At 41.5% G+C, this 16,924-nt stretch overlaps 1 protein-coding gene across 1 annotated transcript; it reads right to left on the bottom strand.

Moving 5' to 3' along the window:
- Window positions 1-339: 339 nt before the first annotated feature.
- On the bottom strand, window positions 340-16,052 carry LOC118389911 (adapter molecule crk-like). Its single transcript, XM_035779884.2, has 3 exons — window positions 15,527-16,052; window positions 13,843-14,429; window positions 340-7,288 (listed from the first exon to the last, which is right to left on the bottom strand). Exons 1-3 carry the CDS (start codon window positions 15,744-15,746, stop codon window positions 7,154-7,156), a joined length of 942 nt encoding a protein of 313 aa, XP_035635777.1. The 5' UTR covers window positions 15,747-16,052; the 3' UTR covers window positions 340-7,153.
- Between the last annotated feature and the right edge of the window lie 872 nt (window positions 16,053-16,924).

The following is a 16,924-nucleotide window of genomic DNA, read 5'->3' as shown; positions in this document are numbered from 1 at the left end:
GAGCCAGAGCTGGATGATCCACAGTGGATATTAAAGCTGGCTTTTTTAACTGACATCACCTGCCACCTGAACACGGTGAATCTCCAGCTCCAAGGGAAAGCTAAAACTCTGGGCAAAATGCTGCGTGTGGTCACAGCATTTCAAAATAAAATAATTTACAACATTAACAATGTCTACACTGTATTTCTGCTAAATATTAATGGACAAAAAATATGCTTTTCTTTAAAAAAATAAGGACATTTCTAAGTGACCCCAAACTTTTGATCGGTAGTGTAGATGTTTCCAAAAATCCCTGTGAGGCATTGGATGGAGACAAACAAATTCAGATATCAAATTGGGTCCATTTGCTAATAGGTTTTTATTTACTAAGAATATTAACATGCTACAGAAAATAAAAGGTCAAATTTGAACTTCAAATAATATGGTTATAGCAGAATGGCACAACTTAAAATCAATAAATCAGTCATCTTTCTTTTTTCACCTGCTCCTGTCCTCTTCTAAAATATAGGGATGGCACAAAAGGAAAATTGTGATTGGGTACAAAAATACAAGACAATGAACACCATTTGGCATGATCAAAATAAAACTTCAAATGATGGCTAATGGGGGAAACATAGCAGATGCATTAAGGGGATTCAACATTGAGGAACTTTTGTGAAAGGACACAATTTTAAAGTCACACATTCAAATCTAAGTATTAATTGGTCTACAGACAAAAAGTGCTTTACCTGATTGGCCTATAATCCTCTAGACAAATCAGTAATAATATAATCATCACCCTCTATGAAATAGAGACAGTCTTTTCTCTTCAAGGAAAGCATGAAAAGGAGTTGGATGACAGACAGGGGTCACTGGATGCAACATGCAAGGATGACTGACGCGTGGGGTCCATATTTGCGAACATTTAAAACTTTGTCCTTCTCAAAATCGTCATCACCCAATTAAAATTGTCAACGGAATTGCACGTGATAAAACGCTACATTAACTATTCCCATTACATAACTTGGCACATTTAGCCCTAATGCTAACCTGACCAGGTGGCAGTGATTATTTCCTGTAACAAATTCTGCATCAGCCTATCAAAGATCTTAGACCTTATATCCACCAACCAATAGATGGGTTAGCTGAAAACGAAAATTATGCACGCTCTTCAATGCCACCTGGTCAAGTTAGCATTAGGGCTAAATGTGGCAGAGTTACATCCAGTGACCCCTGTCTGTCATCCAACTCCTTTACTTATTTTACACCATAATTTGCAAATAAATTCATAAAAAATCCTACAATGTGATTTTCTGGATTTGTTTTTCTCATTTTGACTGTCATAGTTGAAGTGTACCTATGATGAAAATTACAGGACCCTCATCTTTTTAAGTGGGAGAACTTGCACAATTGGTGGCTGACTAAATACTTTTTTGCCCCACTGTAGCTAACCAAGAAATGTAACGATGTATTTAAAACAAGTGCTCATTGTGCAAATGTATTTATGTTTTCAATAAACATTGGAGACTAAATAGTTTACATGTTAACAATCTACGCCAACCCTGTCTGTTTTGCCCCGTCGTTTTTTTGTTTGTTGCTGAACAACCATCCTGTTTATGGCATTTCTTTAAAATATGTCAACTTGGCCATTTTTAATTTTCCAAATTTGTCTGTGAAGTGTAGTGTCCCAATATTGCGTGATGCATCCCTGACAAGACTACAAACGTAAAATCGTACATCACCTTGGTCCTTACAATTGCCCTTATTTTAGCCCCAAAAACGTAATACTTCCAGATCAACTGTAATGTCAATTCCATGGTAAAGCACAATTTCTCTCCTTTCCAACTGAATCAATTACATGACCTAAACACTGCCCGTTTCTGCATAATTCAAGCAGGCAATGAGCCCCGTCAGGTCTTTTTAAAAATGGCGGGTGGGGAAGCTAAACTAATACGCGATAGTGAGGAGAGAAGTCATGTGGGAAAATTGCTTTTTTCCCCACTCAATCTGTCCAATTTATCACCTTATCGCCTCTAAAATGTAAATAAAACACTATAAATATTTTCTATAATGTGTCATTACATACATATTTGAAGGTTTGTGTCGAATTTGAATCGGGTTTTTAGGGCGGTGCTAAAGTGATCTTAGAAGTAAACGGCTTTGAGAATGATGATCGCATGCAATGATGACGCAAAAAAAATGACTAGGTATCCCCCCCCCTTACCCCCGTCACTGTCCATTTCCTGTTTTTAAAGGATGAGAGAAGTGCTACACCTGGTGGAAAGATATTGTAAGACAGAAATAGTTGCTTTATGCGGGCACGACCTGACACGTCCCGATGTAACGGAGGGTCCGTTTTTTCAACATTTCTCAATACTATAGAGCCATTACCATGTGGATCAACGCTTGAATAGAAACCTAGTTCACACCCCCGATTTTGAAGTCAACACAGTCCCATTCGTTTTCTTTGTGGCCTCGTTAGAATGTTGTGGTTACGCACATTTGTACAGAATGGGGTGAGTTTACGTTAACTACTAACGTTCAACAAAATTCCAAAGGCATATTTTCGAAATGACAAAATGACAAATGTTCTTATCCTTTTCACACATATTTGTGCTTTTACGGGAAAAATATAAAGGTCTATAAACAATTTAAGTTTATCGTACATCGTAAAAACCAAACTGGATGAGTCTCATTGTCTTGTTAAATAGCTGTGGAAGAATGTGCAAAGTAGAAATAAATATTACCGAGTTACAGTTCATAGAAGGAAATCAGCCAATTTAAATAAATGAATTAGGCCCTAATCTATAAATTTCACATGAGTGGGCATGTGCGCAGCCATGGCTGTGCCTGGGAGGGCATAGGCACACCTACCTGGGAGCCAGGTCCAGCCAATCAGAATGAGTTTTTCCCCACAAAAGTGCTTTACTACAGACAGAAATAGTCCTGTTGCGTTAATATTTTTGTTCAGCATAGATAATATAAAACTGTTTACTGCTGGCCCTCAATGCTCGATTCAAATGTGAAGTGGATGATTCTAATAATGCATTAAAACGTGCACTTAAGTGTAGCTATGTAACTAACATATGTAGGCCTAATAAACATATTATTAGCAGTGTGTTTGTCGACAAGGCTGAAGAAAGATGCATCATTAAATGTAGGCAGTTCTTAATCTTAAATTGTCAATGTGTTGTCTGCACCTTATTTACATAAGTATTCAGACCCTTTGCTATGAGACTCGAAATTGAGCTCAGGTGCATCCTGTTTCCATTGATCATCCTTTAGATGTTTCTACAACTTGATTGAAGTCCAATCAATTGAATTCACCAAAGGTGGACATGATTTGGAAAGGCACACCAGTTTATATAAAAGGTCCCACAGTTGACAGTGCATGTCAGACCAAAAACCAAGCCATGAGGTCGACTAAATTGTATGTAGAGTGCCGAGACAGGATTGTATTATGGCACAGATCTGGGAAAGGGTACCCAAAATATTCTGCAGAATTGAAGGTCCCCAAGAACAGTTGATTTCATCATTCATAAAAATGGAAGAAGTTTGTAACCACCAAGACTCTTCCAAGAGCTGGCCGACCAGCAAAACTGAGCAATCGGGGGAGAAGGGACTTGGTCAGGGAGGTGACCAAGAACCCAATGGTCACTGACAGAGCTCCAGAGTTCCTCTGTGGAGATGGGGGAACCTTCCATTTCTGCAGCACTCCACCAATCAGGCCTTTATGGTAGAGAGGCCAGATGGAAGCCACTTCTCAGTAATGGGAAAGACAGCCCACTTGGAGTTTGCCAAAAGGCACCTAAAGGACTCCCAAACCATGAGAAACAAGATTCTCTGGTCTAATGAAACCAAGATTGAACTCTTTGTCCTGAATGCCAAGTGTCACGTCTGGAGGAAACCAGGCACCACTCATCACCTGGCCAATACCATCCTTACGATGAAGCATGGTGGTGGCAGCATTATGCAGTGGGGATTTTTTTTCCAGTGACAAGGTCTGGGAGACTAGTCAGGATCGAGGGAAAGATGAACGGAGCAAAGTGCAGAGCGATCCAGAGCACTTAGGACCTCAGACTCAGGTGAAGGTTCACCTTCCAACAGGACAATGACCCTAAGCACACAGCCAAGACAATGCTGGAGTGGCTTCAGGCCAAGCCTCTGAATGCCCTAAACTGGCCCAACCAGTTTGAACCCGATCGAACATCTCTGGAGAGAACTGAAAATAGCTGTGCAGCGACGCTCCCCATCCAACCTGTCAGCGCTTGAGAGGATCTGCAAAGAATGGGAGAAACTCCCCAAATACAAATGTGCCAAGCTTGTAGAGTCATACCCAAGAATACACGAGGCTGTAGTTGCTGCTGAAGGTGCTTCAACAGGGTCTGAATACTTATGTAAATGTATGTTTTTTAAAAAGTTGTTAATACATTTGCAAAAAAATGTCTTGTCATGTCATTATGGGGTATTGTGGATTGTGTGTATATTGATGAACAATAATAAATCATTTTAGAATAAGGCTATAACGTAACAAAATGTGGAAAAAGTGAAGGGGTCTGAATACAGACCACAGCACCCTTCCCAATCAATGTATTGACTTTATAAAAAAATATTGTTGTGCAATGGGGAACTGTCATGCAGTTTAATGTCACATTTTCAGTTTGAGTTTCAGTCACATTCATTCATTTGTGCAAGTCTTTCTCAGTCATTGCTAATTACAGATTGCATCATTTCAAATTCACAAAACGCTTTGAAATATTCTTACACAGGGGCGACAAGGGTTGTTGGTTCAAGCAGTGACCCTGGTCTTGTTCAGTAGGGAGAAAACATTACGACAGAGTGAAACTGGGAGGTACTACCTGAACTTGACCAATAAGAACACTGATTCCCCCCATTGCAAACATTTTGCTACATTGTACCCTACTGAACACAACACTGGTGCTTTCTGTAGAAGTCATAGTTCAATAATCCTCTTGCCATACTACTCCGTCACTGAACTCAGTTTATATCACAAACAGAGCATAAAACCATTAGACATTACTGTTCATTGTCTCATAAATACAATCCCGCTGCAGTCAACGCAAGTTATGCAGGTTGCCCTCAGTGTTGCTTTCAATAGAGCAACCATATTGTCTATGTAAACTTTAACAAACATCTACATAGGGCTTGTTAATAGTCTAACTCTTACTTAGTATTATTAAAAAGCCTTGCAGCTTCATTAGAAATGGACTTGGAAGGAAAGGGGGGGTTCTTACTCTCTTGTGTGCACCTAGCAGGCCAATTCCCAGCACATATTTACAAAATACCACAGGATATAGTTGAGGGAGTAAGGAAAGAGTGTTTTGGCTATAATTGCTCCTTAAAACAAACAAAAAAACATTTCCACAAAAATAATGATGAACCGAGCATGGTTTTTTCATATGTCTGAGGGGAAAAATCTATACAAATTAAAACAATTCAGACACGAGGTAGAGAGGACAAATCAACAGGCTCTCCCTAAATGACAACGATTGGCCTAAAATGCTCCCATATGCCTACGATTGGTCCACACACCCACCCATGTTTCTATGATTGGCCAGTGACTATGTGCCTTTCACCCAGTCCTTTAGCAATGTGGTAATTTGCATATGATGACAGTTTAGCATCCTGCAATGCATCTGGCATGTCAGTGGCTTTGTGTGTCATAGCTGAGCCCAGAGGGTAGGTACTGGGTGAGGGTGACAGATTGGCACCAAGGGAGAGACTCTAGGGAAATGACTATGGTTGTGTTCAGTCGGGAGGAGAGAGACATTTTGAAACTACTTGAACCTGTCCAATAAGAAACATTAATTATTGTTTTCTGTTACAAAAACTTAAAAACACTTTCAACACTGTGCTTTACCAAACTCAACCCAGACCTAACTCGGAGCTCCCAGTTGAAACTAAGCGAGCAGAAATGAATTTAGTACATGTAAAAACGTGTATGTACTTGTACTGCGTTTGTTACAGTCCGCATGGGAGGGAAACAAGCGGAGAGACCAAAGGATTAACGCCGTGGCTTTGTGCTGATTATGACAATGTGAGGTTCTGAATCATTTTAAATATGTTGACACATTTCCCCCTGCCAAAAAGGCCTTTGTATACAATAGCACATACTCAGCAGGTGTATCTAGTGTCTTTGTCATGGGGGAGGCCGGGAGGAAATGGATCGGACCATCATATAAATGAATGAGACAGGAGGAGATCAAGAGGATGGGAAAGGAGGGGACCGGGGCAGACCAAAGTAAGAGGAGAGAGTGTTCAAATATCTGCTTGGTATATTTATATACAAAGCTGTTGTTTGGCCATTGTATCTCTCACAACAATGAGGTGGACTGGACAAAGGCCCCATACTTTACAGTCCTAAGGAATGTCTCCACTTACTCCCCAGATAAGACACAGTTATCATAGCATTTCAGAAAGTCAGTGATCACACAGGGCAGCGAGGGTCTGATCATGCACAGGGTAAAAAGAAACACACAAAAAAACATTTAACATAATATTTAGTATGTAATAGTGTCATAATATTTTCCATTTAATTTCCGTACAAAAAGAGGACTTCGTAGTGTGGGGTTTGTAGCAGAGGGGCTTGGTTAAGGCCCCATTGCTGGGTGTCCTGTGGTAACTTGTTCTATCTGTGGAGTGCAGCAATGGTCGGTTTGAGTCGCAGTGAGCGTCTTTCTCCACTAGAGGGAGTCAATCAGGAGTCAGTATGGCCACTCTTCTCTTCTAGGTCCCAGATTCACTGTCCTGTACTACAAAAGGGTGATCCATGAGTCTGTGAGAGAAACCACATATACACCAGCGTCTGGTCCGTGTGCGGGCATGTGTGTGTGTGCGGACAAATACGTGTGTAAAGGACGATTTCATGCCAAACATGGGAGAGGGGGCGTAAACTCTGCTGTGTGTGTGTAGTGTATCAGGACTTCAATACAGGGGTAGAAGTGTAAATTATATTCTGTGTGTGTGAGTGAGAACTTCATATAAATGCATTCTCTCTCACACACATTAGCAACAACAGCGAATGAGTTGCAACTTCTGACCACTGCAGTCCATATATCATGTGTTATTTTCGATCATAGGTGAAAATCACAGAGGAGGAATGGATTGGACTTATGTGAAGTGAGGAGTGTGGCTGTGTAAGTGTGTGTGTGTCTCAGCTCTCGTCCTCGGAGTGTTGGTGGTCCAGCAGCCGGACATGCGTAAAGGGAAAGTGGCCGCGCTTGCCCTTGCACTCGCCCTCCCACTGGCCGTTCACGTTGATCTTGGTCACTTTCACCATGTCTCCGACCTGCACAAAACACACACAGGTTAGACTATAGAGACAAATTGGGTAGAAGCAAGACCTTCAGGGGTCTGCAACGTGAGGCTCTGGAGCCGCACAAGGCTCTTAAAAAGCCCCTATGGGGCTCAATGATGTTCAATAGTTATTTAATGCAGCCTAATCAATCAACTATAATAGTAGTAGAATTAATACATCAAATCAACTCTATTCACACTTGAACCATATTAAAATGATTTAGCCTAATTAGTTGGCTACAGCCCTTAACCTAACGACTCACATTAAATTCCTCCGCTGCTGTCATTCACTACATACTTTAGGTCGGCTACTGCAATCACTTTTACCTTTATTTAACTAGGCAAGTCAGTTAAGAACAAATTCAATGACGGCCTAGGAACAGTGAGTTAACTGCCTGTTCAGGGGCAGAACGACAGATTTGTACCTTGACAGCTCAGGGATTTGAACTTGCAACCTAGGCTACCCTGCCACCCAAGTCTTGTGGTTTGTTTTAAATTTGTTTCGTTTGAGTTCCCGACCCCAGCCTGACAAGTAGGGAACGGCATTTGAAATAATTTCACATTCAAATAAACAACAATTGGGATAAACTTGGACACTTTGTTGCGCAGCCTGCACCACGGGAGAGACAGTGCACGCTGCAGCAGGTGCCAATGGTGTGGGGGGGGGGAGTAACAACCGACTCCTGCTAGTTGACAAACTTGTAAATGCCATAGGTTATCTATCATCCCATCTGGCAGGGCCTGTCTTTACTGTATTAGGTTGAGGTAAAGAAGCTAGCTATGATTGCCCGATATTAGCTAGCCAGCTTGCTAGCTATGCCAGTTGAGGCTATTTTGCTGCACTCCTCGTCCTCTACACCAACTCCATTCATTAAAAACAGCAGCCTAACCTTTGGTTGCTCGTTGTAACCTACTTCTCATTTAGCTAACTTACTTTTTAAAAAAATTAAATTTTTTTCTTAAATTTTTAAAATTTGCATTAATTTGAGACCTCTCACTTCACAGCCTCCGACTGTTGTGCCAACAACAAGAAACCTGTGTAGGCAAAAAGTATTTTTATTATAAGTCATAACTCCATTCAAAAGTTTGTTTTATTAGATTAAGAATTTCAAATATCATGGCATATGTGTGTAACAACGTCAGAAATGATTTGATTTAATTGAGACAAACTTTTAATTGTAGGCCTGTGACCCCCCCCTCAAATAAATACTCTCACAAGTATTCTAATAATAACGTGCCCATCCATACTGACAAGCAACAGTAGCCAAACTCTTTATTTCGTTTCGCTAACCCAGGCCAGGGTTGGGGTTGCTTCCATTTCAAATACACTCAGTTCATGAACAGTTGCAATTGGAAATCAATGTGAACTACCGGTATGTCCACTGACTGACCAATATTGGTATGGAATTACCCGAACCCTGATTGTGTAGATCAGCAGCACAGTCCTACTATGCCTTTAACTTGGGATACACACTCCACGCCCATTCATTCACTATAATCTCTGTTGCTTCACTTTTTTTTTTTATGGTTCAAAATTGTACCCTGGCCTATTCCTTAGATGGTGCACAACTTTTGACCAAAAGCAGTGCACTAAATAGGGAATAGGTTGCCATTTGGGACAAAACCCATGTTCCTTTCATGACATACAGTTATACCTGCAGGTGTGGTACTTCACAGGAACGCTCTTTATCAACTAGCGGTCGACCGATTAATTAGGGCCGATTTCAAGTTTTCATAACAATCGGAAATCGGTATTTTTGGACGTTTTTTTTGTTTGTTTTTAACTAGGCAAGTCAGTTAAGAACACATTCTTATTTTCAACTTAGCAACAGTGGGTTAACCTCTTGAAGCAAGGGGGCAGTATTTTGATGTTTGGATAAAAATGTTCCCAAAGTAAACAGCCTATTTTTCAGGCCCAGAAGCTAGAAAATGCATTTAATTGGCAGATTAGGATAGAAAACACTAAAGTTTCCAAAACGGTCATAATATTGTCTGTGAGTATAACAGAACTGATATTGCAGGCGAAAACCTGAGGAAAATCCAACCAGGGAATGCTATTATTCTGAAATCTCTCTTTTCCATTGCAAGCCTATCCTCCATAAAAAGGGATATCAACTAGATTCCTTTCCCTATGGCTTCCACATGGTGTGAACAGTCTTTAGACAGTTTCAGGCTTTTATTCTGAAAAATGAGCGAGAATGATCACATTGCGTCAGTGGGTAGCTAGGTGTCCCCAGACTTGTGCATGCGCGAGCAAGTCCAGTTGAAATATTATCGATTATTTATTGTAAAAACAACCTGAGGGTTGATTATAAAAAAACATTTGCCATTTTTCATCGAACTTTACATATACTATTTGGAATTTTTGTCTGTCTGTCGTGACCTGTGGATCACTAAACAAAACGTGCCAACCAAACAGAGGTTTTTGGATATAAAAATAATCTGTATCAAACAAAACAAACATCTATTGTGTAACTGGGAGTCTCGTGAGTGCAAACATACAAAGATCATCAAAGGTAAGGGATTCATTTTATTGCTTTTCTGACTTTGGTGACCAATCTACTTTGCTGCTAGCTGTTTGTAATGTTTTGTCTGCTGAGAGAGCTGTCCTCACATAATCGCATGGTTTGCTTTCACCGTAAATCCTTTTTGAAATCTGACACGCCGGGTGGACTTATGACAAGTTAAGCTGTGTTTTGGTGTATTGCACTTGTGATTTCATGAAAATTTAATATTTTTAGGAATTTAGTTTGAATCTGGCGCTCTGCAATTCACCGGATGTTGCAAATGATCCCGCTAAAGGGATCGGTGCGCAAAGAGGTTAACTGCTTTGTTCAGGGGCAAAACGACAGATTTTTACCTTGTCAGCTCGGGGATTTAATCTTGCAACCTTACAGAGTTAACTAGTCCAACGCTCTAACCACCTGCCTCTCATTGCACTCCACGAGGAGCCTGCCTGTTACGCGAATGCAGTAAGAAGCCAAGGTAAGTTGCTAGCTAGCATTAAACTTATATTATAAAAAACAATCAATCATAATCACTAGTTATAACTACACATGGTTGATGATATTACTAGTTTATCTAGCGTGTCCCGCCCCGCGTTGCATATAATCGATGTGGTGCGCATTTGTGAAAAAGGACTGTCGTTGCTCCAACGTGTACCTAACCATAAACATCAATGCTTTTCTTAAAATCTATACACAAGTATATATTTTTAAACTTGCATATTTAGTTAATATTGCCCGCTAACATTAATTTCTTTTAACTAGGTAAATTGTGTCACTTCTCTTGCAACAGTCGGGGTATATGCAGCAGTTTGGGCCGCCTGGCTCGTTGCGAACTGCGTGAAGACTATTTCTTCCTAACAAAGACAGCCAACTTCGCCAAACGGGGGATGATTTAACAAAAGCGCATTTGCGAAAAAAGCACAATCGTTGCATGACTGTACCGAACCATAAACACCAATGCCTTTCTTAAAATCAACACACAGAAGTATATATTTTTTAACCTGCATATTTAGCTAAAAGAAATCCAGGTTAGCAGGCAATATTAACCAGGTGAAATTGTGTCACTTCACTTGCATTCATTTCACGCAGAGTCAGGGTATTATGCAACAGTCTGGACCTCCTGGCTCGTTGTGAACTAATTTGCCATAATTGTACGTAATTATGACATAACATTGAAGGTTGTACAATGTAACAGCAATATTTAGACTTAGGGATGCCACCCGATAGATAAAATACGGAACAGTTCCGTATTTCACTGAAAGAATAAACGTTTTGTTTTCGAAATGATAGTTTCCGGATTCGGAAAAAGACGCATTATTGCGTTCTAACTACCCGCTATTCAAAGTGCTCTGAACAAATTAAGGGAATTGTTCACAAACATTGGCACATCCTAAAATATGATGATAGTCTCGGTAATGTGTTTTCGGACCTTCCCTTGGTCGTATTCTCGCGGGGCAGAAATCTCAGAGACCAATTGGTAAACTCTGATTTACCATCTCAAGATATTCCTGAACAACGTCTATTTGCGCCCCTACTGGATGGAAATGACAAATGTAATGGCTGTGCTCAATACAATGGCACTTATAAATGTAGATCCTTCAAACACCCACAAACAGGGAAATCAATCCCAGTAAAAGGTGTTATTACGTGCTCCACTAAGGCAGTTATTTATCTTATAACTTGTCCTTGTGGTAGAAATTATGTAGGTAAAACAAAGCGTGAATTAAAAGTACGTATCTCAGAGCATCGTAGCACCATTAGGTGTAAAAACTTTATTGCTAAAACGAGAGGCTGCCTGGATCTTTAATTTAAAGACCCTTGCGCCCTTCGGTCTCAATGTAGACTTTGATCTGAAGCCATTCTTGTGATTATTGTGACTTTGCCATTGTAATTGTTTGTAAACTTGTATAGTCAAATTAATCTATGATCATATGTTATCCATTTGTTTGTATGCTGTTCTTTGTATGACATTTTAATATTTGATTATTAACCAATGATATTAGGCCACTCCTGGCCATGATTACAGACACCTGTGTCTTTTGACACTATATAAACGAGTCATCCCGCAGTGTTTGTGATTATACCCTGAAGACAGCTTGGCTGTCGAAACGTTGGTATTACATTTTTGCATCTGAGCTTCTAGAGTGTGCGGCTCTTTTATTTTGAAGTTTCCGGATTCGACCATATTAATGACCAAAGTCTTGTATTTCTGTGTGTTATGTTATAATTAAGTCTATGATTTGATATTTGATATAGCAGTCTGACTGAGCGGTGGTAGGCAGCAGCAGGCTCGTAAGCATTCATTCAAATAGCACTTTTGTGCGTTTTGCCAGCAGCTCTTCGCTGTGCTTCAAGCATCGAGCTGTTTATGACTTCAAGTCTATCAACTCCCGAGATTAGGCTGGTGTAACCGATGAGAAATGGCTAGCTAGTTAGCGGGGTGCACGCTAATAGCGTTTCAAACGTCAATCGCTCTGAGACTTGGAGTAGTTGTTCCCCTTGCTCTGCAAGGGCCGCGGATTTTGTGGAGCGATGAGTAACGATGCTTCGAGGGTGGCTGTTGTCAATGTGTTCCTGGTTCGAGCCCAGGTAGGGGCGAGGAGAGGGACGGAAGCTATACTGTTACACTGGCAATACTAAAGTGCCTATAAGAACATCCAATAGTCAACGGTATATGAAATACAAATGGTATAGAGGGAATTAGTCCTATAATAACTACAAACCAAAACTTTGTACCTGGGAATATTGAAGACTCATGTTAAAAGTAACCACCAGCTTTCATATGTTCTCATGTTCTGAGCAAGGAACTTAAACGTTAGCTTTCTTTCATGGCACATATTGCATTTTTACTTTCTTCTCCAACACTTTGTTTTTGCATTATTTAAACCAAATTGAACATGTTTCATTATTTATTTGAGGCTAAATTGATTTTTATTGATTTTATATTATATTAAGTTAATAATATATAATAATATAATAATAATATATGCCATTTAGAAGACGCTTTTATCCAAAGCGACTTACAGTCATGTGTGCATACATTCTACGTATGGGTGGTCCCGGGAATCGAACCCACTACCCTGGCGTTACAAGCGCCATGCTCTACCAACTGAGCTCGGTCCTCCAATAATTGGTATCGGTATCAGAGTTGAAGAATCATAATTGGTCGATCTCTATTATCAATACTGACAAATTGGACTCTTCAACTGGAAGCTATGAACTGTGAGGCAACCTTTGTTTGGGCATTTCCATTTCTACTGTACGACTCGCAACTTTCAAACAGCTTCTAATCTTAAAGGGATAGTTCTACGAAACTACATATTTATGTGGAACTGAACTATACCTTTAATAGGTATTTAATAGACGTTTGTCTCATTTTGGCCGTTTGTTTCTCTACTTAATTATACAAGGGGAGTAGAAAAGCACGAAAAGTGTAGTCTTCGGTACAGAGAGGGATGAAGGTGAGAGAAATAGAAAGAGAGGGTGCACTTCTTCATCTCTAATCTGTATTTGATAACCAGGACAGTGACCTCTCTGACTCCAGCCAGCCTCATTTATTCATTGTGTTATTATTTTTTAACTGCATTGTTGAGAAGGGCTCGTAAGCAAGTATTTCATGGCCCGTTCTGAAGGTTGGGCCCAGGCGTGTTGACAAAGGGCTGAGCATACTGGCCCGACTCCCCTAGAGGCAGGTAGGGCAGCTGGGGCACTGCTCCGTCCATAGTACTGCCCCCACTATAATTTATATATTTTTTTACTTTGCATCGTTGTATTTAGCGCATGTGACAGTACTCTCCTCTCGGTCTGCTTTTCTCTATATGCATGAACCCATTATAAATGTCATTGTGTCTGTGTAAGCATGCAAGTGTGCCTGCCCACATGTGTATGGATGGCTGTGTATACTTACAGGAAAGAGTAAGCAATTACAGCAGCAGCACCCTGGCTCTCTGAGCAGAGAGAACATATAGGGGACATGAAACAGAAAAGAGGGAGAGAGTGCCATGGGGCACAGAGGAAGGCGAAGGGGGTGAACCAATACCTCCAAGGCAAGGGCCGTCTTGTCATAGGCGTTGGGCACCCTTTTCTGAATGGCGCGGGCATAGACGGGCCCGTTCTGCAGGTTGGGCAGGGGAGTGTTGACCATGGGCTGGGCATACTGGCCTGGCTCTCCCAGAGGCGGGGGCAACTGGGGTGCTGCTCCATCTGTAGTGCTACCCCCAACACCCGCCGGCCCTCCCGCCACCGAGGTGGGCGAGGCAGGTCGGTACTTCTCCACATAGGGTACGGGGATCATGCCGGCGCGGCACTCCTGGTTAGCCGCGTTCCACCACTGCTCCTCAGGCTTCTCCAGCACACGCAGCACGTCACCCTTGCGGAAGGGCAGGTCCTCCTCGTCGTTGCCGGGGAAGTCGAAGAGGGCGCGAACAAACTCTGCCTCCTGCGGGGCGCTGCCCGATGCAGTGGGAGGGGCGGTGGCGGCACAGCTCACAAAGCTAGTGTGCTTGGCCTTGCTGATGGGCTCGATCAGCGTGGTGGTGTCCAGGTAGTGGATCTTGTAGAACTCCAGAAGGACGGGCAGGGCATCAAACTCCTGGTCCCCGATGCGGAACCGTGGAGGGGCCAAACCTGGATGGCGAGAGGATGACAGTTTTATTTTTTAAATTCTCTTGGAACCCCGAGGCTACTTTAACTTAAAGTGGCTTACAGCTGAGCATTCTTCTGACAATCGAGTCCTAACAAAACAATTAGGCTTAAGCCAAGGACTTAGCTGAAATAGTTTGTTTAAGCCTCCCACGGCTTCACATACAGCATGTATTCACTCCCTGTCACAACTTTTGCAAGTTTATTAAGAAAAACAATCTGTTCCAGAAGATATAGACCTACTCATTCGATAGTTTTCAATTAAATTTGACAGCTTTGCTAATGGTCACACACTCGCAAAGCCTGCAAGTTAGGACATGTATGGTGAAATTTCCAAAAGGAAGTAGCCTAAACAAATAAAAAAGTACTGTGTGTGTGTGTGTGTGTGTGTGTAATTAAAACAGGGCAGGACCACATGCATTCCACACACACCATTCAAGAACAGTCATCCTCCAATTGTGACAGCATGTCCATTCATTCATAGGAGCAGCCCAATCCGACCACTCACTCACTTTCTACCTGGCTCTTACTAAAGACAAAGTACCCGAAAGCCTGCAGCTGACAAAACTAAACAAAGACCTTTAAAAACCCACCATTACTACTGTTACAAAAACCACAGCCAGGTATGTGTAGCAAGGTAAACATACTACAAAATCCCTAAATAAATACTGTATTTCCAAATCTCGGTGACTGTTCAAATTTGAGCTCATTAGCGAGCCCAGACCACGACTTTAAGTTAATTGACAAACTACATGACTGTCAAGTAGTTAACATAACTAGGGGGTTACTTGTTTCTGTGCATAGCCATAGTTTGCCTTCCGTTCCAACAGCTAGCTTCAGTCCGACCGTAACAAGAATGATAGCTAGCTACTGATACTAAGTGTTCATAGTGTAATACAGTTTTCAAACGTATACTCAATTTTGTTTAGCAAAATAACATTAGCTATGTCTGGTGTAGCCAGCCGAACTAAATTATCTTAAACGTAGACGTAGTTATGTACCGCTAGCAACCCCCCGACAGAACTGGGTCAGTGGCGTTTTCCCACGTTAGCGAGCTAGTATGAGACAGTATCTAATCTTACCTGATCCAGATTGCCGGTTGTTGCTGATGCTGTTGATTATATAATGTGATACTTTTGAGTTCTCTGAAACGGATAGCACGTAGTCCCCGGGACTGGTAATAGAGTCCCTGACGAGAAACACGCCATGTCTCTGACCCTGCAAGAGGAAAACCGCCTCCTGTCGGCTCAACCTTCCCCAGTACCAGCTAGCACGATCCTCCGCATCAAAATTCCCGGCCATTACTGCAAATCCACTCCGAGGCCTTCCCCTTGCCTCTCCCTGTCCACAACTAGGATTCAACTCATACAACTTTGTTTCACTGTAAGAACACGCTCCGGGAAAAGACACGGCATCGATACCGCTTTAAACCGTTAGATTTATATAAATGTAACCGACTACCACAAAACAATACTGTCCCCCCTTAAGAATTAATTGTTGCAACCAGAACTATATAATTTATTTATCAAGGCGTTTTAAATTAAATCTGAAGTAATTTGCAACCTGAAACTCAGGGGCTGAAATGGCGGATCTTGGGGTAAAGGTTGACTTCATCCCCCTGGATTTAACTGGGCGTAGTTTGTCACGAAGGGGCATGTCCGCTAGAGGCTGCCACTGAGGTATGGAATGTCATGATGGGCATCACATCCATCCATTTTGAGAAGGTCGAGAAATGTTGATCAGTCAAAGGTTCACATGCTCTGACTTCAAAACTCAGCTGGCTGCTTGTTAAATATTACAATACCAGGCTATTTCGCCTGGACCGAAATATGTTGTTATTGATAAGTAAAAAAAATAAGAAGACGAATATGCCGTTTCAACAATTTGACACTAGATGTCATTCAAATGTCACTCCTGAAAGCTAAGGCAGGTGTGGTGAACTCGTTCCGGTGGAATACGAAGACACGAGCGCTTATTTCAAAGAGCGCCCCAGTGAGCCACGCCCCAGTGGGTAGAGCTGGACATGTTGAACTGGATCACGTTTTAATACGATTAAAAGACTCTCATTTTACAGTGGGTCCGCCATGGTTCTGTGTAGCTAAATTATGCTGGAAACAACAACGATCGAGTCACAGACAGTTCGCAGTAGAACATAACAGAGAAGGGCATCGTTTACTACTTAAATTATTGGGATCATCTGGTTACCGCAAGTGTTTGGTATATGACGAGCTCGTTGACAAAACAGACCACGAGACACCTTTTTTACACCGATATTTATTTGTTAAAGGTCCGCGGTGGGGCGGTGTAAACTATGCGATTAAATTGGAAGAACGTTTATTGCATTGAATGTAATCTATTAATGTACTTTTATAGTATTTCTAAGTAACAGCCATACAACAGCCAGGGAAACGTATTTTACTCTTAACATTCCGATTTTTCTGCCTGACTGAAAAACTTGCACCACTCCCCAGCATTCTTCT

The sequence above is a fragment of the Oncorhynchus keta genome, chromosome 11 (genome assembly GCF_023373465.1).
Source record: "Oncorhynchus keta strain PuntledgeMale-10-30-2019 chromosome 11, Oket_V2, whole genome shotgun sequence".
Lineage (NCBI taxonomy): Eukaryota > Metazoa > Chordata > Actinopteri > Salmoniformes > Salmonidae > Oncorhynchus > Oncorhynchus keta.
The sequence above is the reverse complement of the archived record's forward strand: the minus strand, read 5'-3'. Positions and strand labels throughout refer to the sequence as shown.